The sequence below is a fragment of the Athene cunicularia genome, assembly GCF_003259725.1.
Source record: "Athene cunicularia isolate RWA chromosome 1 unlocalized genomic scaffold, athCun1 chr1_part2, whole genome shotgun sequence".
In the NCBI taxonomy this organism is placed as follows: domain Eukaryota; kingdom Metazoa; phylum Chordata; class Aves; order Strigiformes; family Strigidae; genus Athene; species Athene cunicularia.
The window spans coordinates 67,749,292-67,762,744 of NW_020799092.1; the positions used below are offsets into that span (position 1 = coordinate 67,749,292).

Genomic DNA, 13,453 nt, shown 5'->3' on the forward strand with positions numbered 1-13,453 from the left:
AAAAACCAGAAGGTGTTTTTAAATTGTTTTTAAAGATGGCCACTGTGACTCAGAGACTGAACAGTATGAAAGTAAGAATAAAAATAATGCTCTTACTGATGCTTTTTTGCCTGTGATTACTGATGACCCTGTGGCAATAGGTCCTAGCTGTCTTCTATCTAATCTGTGTAGGTTTTGTGACCCAGAATTTGGGGCTGAGTGTTCAAGAAGGAATCATTTTAACCTTGTCCTTTGCTAAAGGACAGGGTGCCTAGCTGAAATGGGTGTTCATTTTTACTGCGTTAGGAGTGGTTTGTGGAGACCTGATTAGATTTGCTTTCTTCCCAGGATGTAGTCAGATTTTTTGGGCATTGACATAAGTGCTTCCTCAGGACACGCATCACCAACAACATAAACCTGCTGCAAGAGACCCAAAGCTTCAGTATCAAAGAGCTCATGAGACCCCTTCTGTTCTTAACCATAGACTATCACTATTGGTTGTCATAGGATGCTTACTGTGTTGCCAAGAATAAGGCAAAAGTCTTGGCTTGGGCAGTGCAGTATGAAAACAAGGGATAGCTTCTTGTCTCAAATTCAGCCCCCAGCAAGAAGTCAGTGACTTGATCTGCAAGATCAGATTATTGCTTAAAGGCAGGCTACTTCAATACCAAGTTTTGTATTTTGGGATGATCTAATCTAAATTAAAATGTTTGGTTTTGTAGATGGAGTTAGCAGTAGCACCGCTGTGTCGACGAGTCTCTGACCTAGGAAAATCTTACAGACAGCTGAGGTCATTCAGGTGAGTTGCAGTTGCAGGAAATGGCAATTGGCAGTATGACCAAACTATATTTCAAAACTGATTTATTACCTCGTGTTAGTTCTGATTGAACTGAGAGCTTTTTTGGCAACACCCACCTGCAAATTAGAAATAGATTAAAGTTCTTTTAAATTTCATGCAGAGTATAACTATGATTTAACAATCTTTGTCATGCAAATGTTGGCCAAATTGCACTTTTTTGTGTTGCTTTCAGTGCAACTTCTGTATGACAGTGAGTTCTATAGTTACCCTAAGTGTTTTCACTGAAATATAAAATTTACAGTCTTGTGTTGTGTAATTACAATAGGCAACTCCTGTAAATTTTTACAAACTGAACCTGTGTTGAAAACCTGAGATGCAGACTAGTGGAAAGAAATGAGATGATTCTGTCCTAACACAATATTGCCACCATATAGGCATTGTTCTAATGCATAAGCTTTGCTTTTTCTTCCTTTCACAAGTATATTGCTACATTTTTCCAGACCACTGCTGTTCCAGACCAGTGAGCATATTGCCAGTAGCCCAGCTCTGGGAGAGGTTATTCCATTCAGCATTATTCTTCAGTTCTTATTTACAAGAGCACCACCAGAGTTAAAATCACCCTTCCAGGTAATAATATCAACCTGTCTTTCCTTTCAAGATGTCCTAAGGAGGAATGAACATTATGGTTTGCCCTAGTTGTTTTAGTTTAAAAGTATTCAAGGTAATACTTTATATGATTTGTGGCTTTTGTTTTTATTGTAGCAAAGGTGTTATGGTTATTGACTTCATATTTTGATAAATTAACAGTAGGAAGATGATAACCAGGTTTTAAATAGACTCTCAATTCTTTAGTAGTCTGTCAGCTCATAGAAGAAATTGCAGGTCTTATCCCAGACTGCAAATTGCCTGGATCCTGCTCATGTAAGATACAGGAAATCTCAGTTCAAACCCCTGTCAGAACTGGGCTGATGTAGGAGATCACCTCTAAGCTCCCAAATAACATATTGGACTACTTCTGTAATTGACTCTAATTCCTTAACTCATTCTGCATCACTGCAGTATTAAGAGAGCCTCATGTGATCTTCATTTATGTCATCTCTAATTCTGAAATCGATGCGTTTCTTTTTTCACATTTATGTATAATTGGTGTTTGTGTTTCTCTGTGTCAGAGGGCTGAGTGGTCCATTGCCCGTTACTCCCAGTGGCTTGATGATCATCCATCTGAAAAAGACAGGCTTGCTCTCATACGGTAAAAATCATGCTTCTTTCTTCTCAACATTTATGATAATGGAGCAATAACTTATCTGCACACCAGGACTGGTCTTGAAAAGTAAAAAAATGTGCTATAGGAGATGTATCATAAATACTGTTACCATCTCTCCACTCATGGGATGAGTTGCTAAATGGGAGAATATATAAAGTGAACACACTTCTCCACCCCCCATACCCAAACCCTCAAGTGCCTATGGAAGGAGCACGTAACCTCTTGCAAAGGAAAGAAATGATGCACAATGGTGGTTTAAATTAATACTCTATTTTAGCAAAACTGCCTCTCTCAAATGTTGGAAAGTCAAGGCTGCAGCTGTCCTGTATTAGGAAAGAGAAGCTTTGGAAGCTTCAGAAATGAAAATGTAGGTGGGAATTTAAAAATGGAAGACCCTTGTTACACCCCTGTAATGTTAGTCTTCAGGAAATCAGCCTGGGATCTTTAGGAAGTGATAATTACGTCAGATTTTTTAAATCTTCCTAGGGTAGATGACTTTATAGCTAAATACTGCTTTACATCTTAAAATGTTAGGAAAAGTTATGAATAGTCTTGTTTTTCAAAACAAGCAGAATTTTCAAGTTCGTTAGAGAGAACAGATGTGTTGTATGAACATGACTGAGCCAGCCTGAGGATCCTCAGGGTTCAAGGCTCAGATGGTCATTTGGGTCCTATCACCTCAAGTCTTCCAGCCATCTTCTCCGTGTCCTGTCCTGACCTTGGTGTCACCCACTCCAGTGGCATGTCACACATAGCTGCACTAGGCTTGATCTGGGAGCCAGTGCTGTCCTTAAACTTCTGCACATTGATGTTGCCAGCTTTTGCTGAAATCATAAAAACTGTTTGACTTTTAAGTGCCAGCCAGCAGTGGTTGTGCTTGAGAAGATCAACCATTATCTGTCTGCACTTTTAAAGCAGCCGAGAGGAGTCTGCTATAAATATTTACAGTTCTTGAAGCTGATAGCACCATATAGTCCAATGTAGTGCTCGGACCAATTAAGCAAATACTAGTTGATCACCAGTAGATGTTAGTAGGATTTATTTCCAGAATATTAAAATGCAAACTGTGTCTCTTCATATGCATATTAAAAGAGTATTTTTTGAAAATCATACATGTTGTTAGTCTAGTTTGGCTACAAAACTAAGTTTTCTTGAATCTCAAGTCATGACCCCTTGAATTACAGGGTAATGGGTAGTAGGTACAAGGCTGATACAGCTGTATATGTAATTTAGTTATCAATATTTTTATTTTAATTTCTGTCCTGATAGTACTGGCAAAACTGACAATGTTGAATTTCAGACATGTTAGGGAAAGTCAAGAATGCAAATCATTTGAGAACTGATGCGATTTTGTTCTCTTCAATCCTTTTACACGAATTTGAAAATGCATTCCTTAAACTACAACACGTTTTTGTCTTTGCTTGCAATTAAATTTCATCCAGACTGATTTAGTTAATGGACTTGCTGGTGGTCATTTTGAGACACTGATAAATTGCCCTGACCATAGAGGTATTAAGGGACAAGACTCGGGACAAGGCTTTTCGGCAGAGTGAGTGTCGTCCATCAGACCAAGTAGTGTAGCTGGAATACTTTAGCTTTTCATTTCAATCCTTTCATTGAATCCTTTGTTCATTTTGCATGAGACACCACTATTATAACATTTTAACTTTGGAATCTCAAGAATGTGCTGCTGCAACGTTATCACTTGGCAAGGTTATCACTTGAACATTTTACAGTGAGACTGTGGTCCTTTTGCTTTACGCTGTGGAGTGCTCAGACACTCATCCTCCCAGGGCATGGAAAGGGCAGCTTTGAAGATCTGCCCTTCCCAAAGGCCTCTGCTGGCACTCCAGTGGCTCTTCCCTACTCTTGGTATGCCAGAGCAAGGCTGTTTGTCACTGCCCACGCTTGACTGCTTCTCCATCCATCCATCCCCGGGCCCACTGCTTGCAGGCATCACTCACGCAGCTTTACTGAGCCACATGAATTAACTACACTGGATCTGTCAAGCATACTCTTCCCTCAGGTGGTTTGATTGGCAGCTCATGTAGCACCGCATGTGCAGGGGCAAAGAGCAGGGGCTAGCTGACCAACGCTTGAATGCAGTTCAGGCATTCAAGAGTGAAGGGGATGGTTCTTCTTTGCAGAACCTCTGTAGGCATTGCTGTATGCATTCACCATCTTTTTACCATCTCCTCTCATGACTATTAGTCATTTCTAAATAGGCTGATTATCTAAATAGGCAAGCAAACGTCAGTCACTAATATGGCCACGTTTCACTCATATTTTCTTTAATACTCTATTGAAAGATTTCTGAGCCAGCTCTTCGTGTGTCTCATGAACCAAAGTTGAACTACAGGCATCTTTCTCGTTTGTCTGGAGTCTTTCAGTCACTCTCTTCAAGCTTTTTCTGCCTGTGGTTGTTCAGCTCTGCTAATTGAACCTTGGATGTTTTGAGCCTTCAGATCCCTGGCCTACATCAAGAAATTATGTTTGCTGCAACCTTGCAAATGGTAATTTTCTGCAACTTCCCTTTGTAACAACTGTGCAATTACTCTGGGGACCTGCTGCTTAGATATTAATTTGTTTGCGTTATCGGAATCCTTACAGCTTTGTATTAAAGCTAATTGCAATGCTTCTTCCGCTCTGTAGATCTTAAACGCTTCATATGCAGCATGGTGTTAATGCTGTGAATTAGTAGCATTCTGAGCATTTTTGTGCATTTCTTTTTGCTTGTATTCAGCATGAAGGGTGGTATTTACCTAGCCAGAGGTATATTAGCTAGACTGCCTTTATAGTCAACAGAGAGAAACAGGCGCTGCTGAGGCTGATTCATCTCATCCTGAAGTAGGTACCTAAAATAGGTCAGTTGCGTTGTGTCCTGAAAGCTCCATTTTCTCTGCTCAGTGAAGGGAGCGTGGGCTGGGACACGGGAGCTCTCTCAGGCAGACAGCTGCCCTGCAGGCATTTAAAGTTAGGTGAGATGACCTTGCTGCAGGCATCCTCCTGGAGCGGAGACTGTGTTGAAAGGAGCCCTTCTCTGAGTGGCCAGGGCACTTCTTTTCTTTTTAAATTAAGTTTGAAAACTCAACCTTTCTTCCATAAAAGAAACCCTGTTAGATGTGGCAGGATTTGAGCCAGCCTGATGGACAGTTCATCCATTCAAGGCCCACATTCTTACCTTTACCATTTGAGTGTGGGTAGACTCCCCTTGCTCAAGCTCACCATTGCTGGAGCAGAGTTGAGAGTCAGGCCCAGTGAAGGCTTTGTTTTCATAGTGAGCTGATATCCTGAGCCAGAGAGTGGCTCTGACCACTAACCTGCTGGGGGCAGGGACAAACGCCTGCTTGGGGATCACCACGAAAGCCCCATCTGTGCTTTAGATTCAGTCTCACTAGGCACGGCAGCGTGACAGCTTTGCCGCAATCAGCAGAGCTGCGCTGGGTCACTGCTCTGCTCTGCTTAAAGCAAGCAAGAGGCAGCCGCGCGGCGTGGCTGGAGGGCTGCTGCGCGCTGCCCGCGCCGCCTGCACCTCCGAGCACTCCCCGGCCAGCACCAGGCCATTCATAAAAACCCTCCGTGTCACTTAGACTTCTCTGTCAACACACAGTTCCTTTGATCTCTTTATTATGCAAGCTGGAATAAACCAGAGATGTCTCTTGGTAATCTGTTGTCCTGCAGATGATGCTGTTCGGTTTTACAGTAACTTTTGTAGCACTTGAATAAATAGATTTGGTGTCAGACAGATGTGCTCTTAACACAGCATGTTTTCCATTTTATTCTTTGCCCTGAAGTTTGCAGAGCAAACAGACTTTTAATAGAGGACTAAAGAAAAGTCTGGCCCTGCTGGCCTCCAGCTGCCCTGCTAATTGCTTGGGACCTGAGTGCACAGGGCGCTACCCCACCACTGAACAGAATTATGATCCCTGCCTCTTCTGAAGTTTACAGTCTAAATCAGGCTCTATTTGACCAAGTCAGAGCCCAGGAGGGTAGCATTAGTATTCACAATTCCATATAAAGTGAACTAATTAATTAGAGTAATTCTAAATGATATGCATTAAAATCCCTTTAAGAACCACAGCCCAAATCATACTTTTTTTTTATTTTTAATTTTAAATGTAGATATAAATCTTCATGGGTTGAAATAACATTTTAAAAAGGAACTATCTGGGTCTTATATAATCAGCTTGTCCTGATTTCCAAGAAAGCTCATGTTTTTGCTCAAGCAAGTGAAGTAATTTAATAAGTGCTTTAAAATCCTTTTCCTTATGTGGGAGGGCATCTTAAACTTAGATTTTTTTTTTTCCTTACTTCTTATGGCATTTTTAATGAAGCATTAATATATGCAGAACATCCCACCAACCCTCTTTCCATAGCTCTCTTTTACAAACAATATTTGTAATGTATACCATAGCTTGTCTTTTAAAATAGAAACAGATTGCTGAACAGGTTTTATGTCCTTTATTAGACTGGAAGATGCTGAATTTAGGGCATTATTTAGTCTAATCCCTTCAAGAGTATGTTTTGTATATTACATAAACAGGGTTTCTTCCATCTTCTTAAACATCGGTAATATAACTATAAATTACATCTTTTTATATGACAACAGCTGTGATCTCTTCTGTGCTGGAGACTTGATGATACTGCCTTCACCCATGATGCCGTTTATTTTTCCATTACTGCTTAGGCACTAGTGTTTGTACAGTGTCCTCTACAGGAGCAAACCTACCTTTTTTTAAGAAAATATTTTAATGGTAAACTGGTGCCGCCTCTGAATTGAATTCTGTACTGCCAGCATAGTTTACAAGAGCTTGTTTGAGCTCAGACTGATAAAATTTACAAAAATGTCATCATAAAACATGCATTTCATATGTTAACAAAGCTACTAAACTCATTTATCTCCCCAACTGAGGCACACTCACGTTGGTACCTCAGCAAGCTCAGTGAAGTGCATTGTTACACGTTCCCAGCTCAGCCAGCCCGAGCTGAAATCTGGCTGCATGCAGCAGCAACCATCTTGCTTTGCCGTAAGCACCTTCCTGTGCTGTCTGTATTTCTGTATGCTGCAGTCCCGAAATCCCACCCTTAAGACTTGGTAACTCTCTTCAGAAGAACAAAATTCCCATCCCAAATGTACTTCTGAAATCACAACTGCTTTATGACCATTGGTGCTTTGGTTACCTCTCCCAGCCCATTCCTCCCTTGTGCTCTGAAGCAACCTCACCATTATTCTCTGGACTCCAAACGTCTTTCTCCCTGGATATGTCGATTTCTGCCATTTTACTACCTGGACCTTTTGTTTTCAGGAATGCTGTTTCTAATAGGATGGACAGGCTCCCTGGCCTGTCACCATTGTGTTGTTTCCATGGGCAGCAATGCAGAGGAGAGTTTCCTGAGCTGATGAGAGCTTTGGCCATGATTATGAGCTGTTCCATGGTCATCAGGTAGGGTATGGAGCTCTAGGTGACTGTGGCTGCCTCTTGGCTCCCAGCCTTTAGCAGCCGCAGCAGCTTTTCATCCTCTCATTCAGCGTGAGGCCCCTCCAGCTGCTTTCTTACACTTGCCCACGGGGGAGGCAGGCTGCTGCTCTGCCTTGATGGGTACATGAAGCAGGTAGTTCTCCAGGCCAGTTTTGCTCTGGAGGTGTCCATGTCCTTTGTTCAGTGGTAGATGTTTCCTCATGACTAGTTCATTCTCTTGGCACTGGACTTCCTATCAGTTGTTCCCCCAGTGTCACAGCAGCATCCCCACCAGTAGGAGATGTGGCATGCACAAAATAACCTTCACAAGTTGAAGGCTGACAAGACAAGGGAGTCTTATATAAATACTATATTTGATGAGAAGCTGGTGCTCACCATGTCTTTGTGGATTAGGCCATTAGTGAAACTCTTACTGTCTGAGAAGAATCATATCATAGAATGGTTTGGGTTGGAAGGGACCTTAAAGATCATCTGGTTCCAGCCCCTCTGCCAGGGGCAGGGACACCTTCCACTAGCCCAGGTTGCTCAAAGCCCCGTCCAACCTGGCCTTGAACACTGCCAGGGAGGGGGCAGCCACAGCTTCTCTGGGCAACCTGTGCCAGTGCCTCACCACCTTGTGTGAAGAATTTCTTCCTTGTATTTAATCTAAATCTACTCTCTTTCTATTTAAAACCATTACCCCTCATCCTATCACTACACTCCTAGTTAGAGTGTTTTTACACACAAAGCCAAGCTTTTGTTTTAGCATTTTAGGTGAAGTTATTGATTATGAATTGCATTTTAACATTCAGCTTTAGAGCTTTTAAATACTTTTATTGGAGGTACAAGCATGGGACATGGGAAAGTAGTGAATGCATTTAGTCTTAGAGTATTGAGAAAGGTTTTATTTTCATTGCTTAATGTAAAGCTGTACAAGGTCTGTTTTTAGAAAAATACATGAGAATTCACTTTATAGTATTGATGGAGTAGTACTTATTGGTTGTCTTTTGAGTGGAAAAGATAGTTAAGATGCTCCTGGTTTCGTCATATTGATGAAGTTTGACTCCATCTCTTTGAAACAACACAAGCAAAGCCACAGTAAAAGTGAGCACAGCAGAGGAGAGCTGACAAAGATCAACTTCTGTCAAGCTGTTGTTCTCTGCTGGGAAGAAGGGTCTGGGCAGTTCTGAGGCCACCAAACAATTTGTCAAGTTCCTTTTAGCTGCCCTTTGAGTTGTAAGAGGACAGTGGCTGCCCCTGATGTTTTGCCAGTTAGATTCTGTTGAGGCAGGAAAGAAGGAAAAAAGATAAAAGCTGTTGAAAGGTGTGACAGCAGGACTATAATACTGGTGTTTGGCACTTAGCGTAGCCTAAATCTCATTCCTTCTTGTTTGATCTGATGGGAATAACTTAAGTCTGGCTAAGGATTATCAAGGGCTGACATTGAGTGGGTTTGGGTGCTGCTTTTAGGGTAAAGCTTCCCTTTCATCTGAAGGGATCTGGTTATCTCTGTCATCTTTTTCAAGGGCTTTTTCAAAGCAAGGAGATAAAGTCAGAAAGGGATAGCAGTGTTACCATCTGGATAATGATGCCAACCCACAGCTTCACCAAGAGGTGTCAGAGCTTTCTAACTTAAGCAGATCAATATGTTTTTTTCTATTTTCAGCTTTGATGACTTCTAAAAACTATTTGGGCCCCAAAACTTTGGGGAGTGTATAGAGGAAAAGACAGGGACACTGCTGAGTGGAAGGGGAGAGATTCAGCAAGATGAGTAACAGTTACATTAAGAAAACTGTCATGGGAGTTTCTCAACCGTGTTTTTCATACAAGGGACTTTTCTTTGTGGAAGGTAACTAACATCTAATGTGTTTAATGATTGCTGCTGACCAGAGCACTTGAGCACTGACCCGAGTGGAAATGTGAGACACATCTGACTGTTCTGAAGCATTTCCCCTCATCTTGATGGGATCTGTGAGCCTTCCCTGCCTGCATCTCCCACCTGCTGCTCAGTCTGCTCATCACATGCTCTGCCCCTTATTGCCACAAGAGGCCAGTTTATTATTAAAAGCACACTCACCTGCTGTCCCTTTCCCCCATCTCACCTCTTTTTAAATCCTGGGATTTAAAACTTACCTGCAGATGTGCCTGATCTCTCTGCAGTCCGTCATGCTGATGGCCTTTGCTGGGAGTGAGATGAGCTGCACCCGAAGTACTTTGTGGCTGCAGCAAGCAGTTTTTTGGTTGTTACCTCTTTCCCTGTAGACCTTGTGCTGCTCACCAGAGGCCATTGGGAAGAGCAGGTGGAAGGTTTTCAGGGACCTGACCAAGTGGAAAAAGTCACCTTCATTTTGGCTAGATAAATGAATATTCTTTCCCTGCCTGTAACAGGGAAAAACTTTTCTCTTGCTGTTTGTTGATGTGCAAAAAATGCAAAGTGACTCTTCAGAGTGTGTTGGTACCTGGTGTGGACCCCTCAGCATAACTCACTAGTAAGTTATCAAAATTGAAGAGCTCTCAGTGCATCCAGGCCAACATGAGGAACTGTTCCTGTGCTCAGTCCCTTTATTCTTCTGAAGCCTCTCAAATCTCCTGTAATCCAGTCCATCCTCCTTTTGCATCACCTCAGTCTTAGACTGTGCTTTGGGCTTCAGCAGAGGGAGTCTCAAGTCCTGTGGGGGGATGTTGGGAGCTGTGGTGCATGGTGGGCATCACCTCGTGCCCGTGTTTCATTCCTGTCCTGTGCTCAGAATGAAAGCTGCCTCGGGTTCCTTGGTTGCACAGTTGCACGCTTCACTCTCTCCCTGTCAAACTCCATTAGCAACAGGCCAGGGACTGACTGCACATGTGAGCATCTGCTATGTGTGGACACGCAGCTCCTCCCGTTGCACTGTGGCAGTGAGGCTTACAGATCAGCGCCTGGCTTTGTGGGGAGGAGCACTGCTGGCAGGAGCGGGTGCAGCCCCAGGACCTGCTCGCAGGGCCAGGCTGCCATCGCTGCCACTGGCTTCTCAGAACCCAAAGCTCAGGCTCATCTCTCCAGCAAATTGAGTGCAGGCTCTTGGCCTCAGGAGCATTGCCCACTAATAAATGACCTTTGCTGGACATTCCCAGCAGCACTCTGACATAGGTGGGATTTAGTTTTTGTTTAGGAAGTTGAAAGCCCTTGCTGGTTTAGCACTAGCTTTACTGACAGGCAGCAAAGTGTGTTACAGCCCCACTTCTTCTGCCATCGCCTCTGGTTTGCCAGGCTTGGCTGTAGCTTCCCAGTGCTGCAGCATCACACAGGGATCTTGGCCCCTCTTCTCTCATCACCTCACTCCAGGAGGAGCCTGTATGTGTGTGTGAAACAGAGGCTGTCTCACTCTTTAGTGTTTCTGCTGTCCTTAAGCCTTGCCTAATTAAATGCCTATGTACTGCCTAGCACCTCCAGGTGCCAGCAGGCACGGATGGGTTGGTAAGCAGTGCTGCCTTACATCCCCCGAACTCTTTGTGCAGTGTGCTGATTTTGTCTGGGGTAATTTCCTTCACGGTAGCTAGGATGGGGCAGTATTTCACCACAAGTTTGTCTGTTGGAAGTAGCAGCAAACACAAACACAGCTCTGCCTTGGCCCAGCCCACCATCCTGCAGCAGCTGATGTGTGTTTATAGGCAAGACACTGCACTTGCTCCGAGTTCCATCTCGAACCCTGTGCCGCCCCACCACCAGGTGTGCATGGCCACCACCTACCTTCCCTCCGTGGGACTGGGCATGTTCCTGCACCTTACCACAACCCCTCACTGGCAGAACAGCCATGCTGGTGTCACCGGTGCCTCCACAAAGGAGTGCAGGAGACAGACAGCCCCCTGGGACCGCTTCCCTGCTCCGTGACCCAGAGTGGTGATTTCAGCCCCACTGCTCCGTGTCACCTGCAGGACCCACCGCCCCGTGGGATGGCCCGTGGCAACAGCCTGCCTGCTGCAGCCAGGAGTTCTCTTAGTCCCCACTTGAAATGGGGTCTGTTGTTTGTGTGTGTGTTTTCTTTAATATCACAATTTTGCTGTTAGTAGCACCAATGGAACCTAATATAAAGTTTTAGAAGGAAAGCCCAAGATTGTTGTACCTATTACAGGAAGAAATAGAAAAGGGAGGAAAATCAGTATTAGAAGCCATATTTAAGTATGGCAAAGCTAACTCGGCTCACTTAATGAACTATTAAGTTGGCATTTGAACAGATCAGCATTTACAGTCTTTGTTTTATAGATATGTTGTCATTCAACAATACTATTTACTAGAATAGTTGGATGAAAGGTGGCTGTGTTGTAATGCAAGTTAAATTATGTACAGACAAGTACGTAATCACAGTTGCCCCTCTTAGCTTTGAATCTGTGTAAATCACACAAGAGTACTTCTGTGTGTGCCCTCCTACGACAACGTGTAAGAAAAACACAGCAGACACGTACCGACGCGCACATACGCTTTGTCTGTGGGTCAGCTCAGCATTTCCCAAAGGACAGCTGCAGTTTAAAAGACTCAGCCAGAAAATCACCTGAAGGCATCTTAGTTGTTCACCAGTGCCCCAGTTTTCATTCTGTAAGTTGTACCCTTCACGTCTGCAGCAGCTGGAATCTATTCTTTTCGTCTCTAAAGGTTACCAGTACAGCAATGTGCCCAAGTCTGTGCGTCAGAGCTGTCATTTCAAGCCATCTGCAACATGCTGCTGCTGCTTATTTAAATGTTAACTTGTTCGCTCCTCAAAACATGCAAGAAAGGAGAGAAAGATCATGAAACAATTTATGTAGCTTTGTAAGGCCTTTCTTGCCCCTCCCCCTTCCAGAGAGACATGTAAGATCACCTGAGGAAAATTCTGTAGTTGATTAACTTCAGTTCCTGAACATACAATATTTGTATGCTATTTAATTGCTTTTTTTTTTTTTTTTTTTAGCGGTGCACTGGAAGCTTACGTTCAATCAGTAAGAACAAGAGAGGGGAAGGAGTTTGCACCAGTCTATCCCATAATGGTTCAGCTGCTGCAGAAAGCAATGTCAACCCTTCAGTGAGTGTGTGTGGACAGCAACACCGGGAGCAGACAGTAATGCAGCCCTGCATCCTTGGTGCCACAGATATGGTTCATGTAAATCATTCCCACGTACCTCAGTTTTACAACAAAATGTGTTTACCTACTTCATCCATTAAATTTCTTTTTGCTTTATGTTTGAATTTGTGTATAAGGAAATTGTACAATTTTTATGTGCTGTAAGTCTACATCTAATAAAAAATAATTCTTTAGCAATCATTTTTAGAAAGGTATAAAATTAGAACACACTCAAATATTACAGTATAACTGAGTATCTCAAAGAAGGAAGTAGCTCTTTTCCTACAAGTACAGTTTTGAACAGTTGGATACATTTTAGCCTTATTCAGAAAACTGTGCTTTTCAAACACTAGAATCATCAGTTTCCATCTAAATATCACTGATTTTAACACAAGGAAAAATATTTGTAAGTAACATAAATGATTATTGAACTGCTGTTTGCTTTGAAATGATTTATACTGATTTCAACTCTCTTTTTGCTTAAACTGTAATAAAGAACATCACTGACTATTCAATCCTGAATTCAGCATCTGAAATTCTTCAACTTCCTAACTGCAAAGCATCAAAATATATTTTGGACTAGTTAATGTAAAGACTTCCATGCAGAATGCGCTCATCGCTGCAGGGATTAGTCGTCTTCATTTTACAAAATACACAACACCAAATTTTAATGGATTTATTTGAAATAATATACAAGAATATACTGTGCAAAAATCTTAGGGGCAACATCATGTAGACATGTGTCATAAACTGAAATTTACAGTTGTGATTCTAAAAAAAAAAAAAAAGAAACACACAGCTGTTTAGTACATGAAAAGCCATGATTGTAAAAGTTCACAGCAGAAGCAGTTGTAATCCTAATGCAGCTGCTCTAATTTTA

General features: G+C 42.6%; 1 protein-coding gene across 1 annotated transcript in view; it reads left to right on the top strand.

Annotated features, from left to right (window-relative positions):
• Positions 1-13,405, top strand: part of COG5 (component of oligomeric golgi complex 5) — a 190,640-nt gene extending 177,235 nt beyond the window's left edge. Inside the window, exons 19-22 of the mRNA XM_026868004.1 lie at positions 702-778; positions 1,279-1,405; positions 1,948-2,027; positions 12,424-13,405. Coding sequence (XP_026723805.1) covers positions 702-778; positions 1,279-1,405; positions 1,948-2,027; positions 12,424-12,538 — 399 coding nt within the window. The 3' untranslated portion in view covers positions 12,539-13,405. The remainder of the gene's footprint in view (positions 1-701; positions 779-1,278; positions 1,406-1,947; positions 2,028-12,423) is intronic.
• The last annotated feature ends 48 nt before the right edge of the window (positions 13,406-13,453 follow it).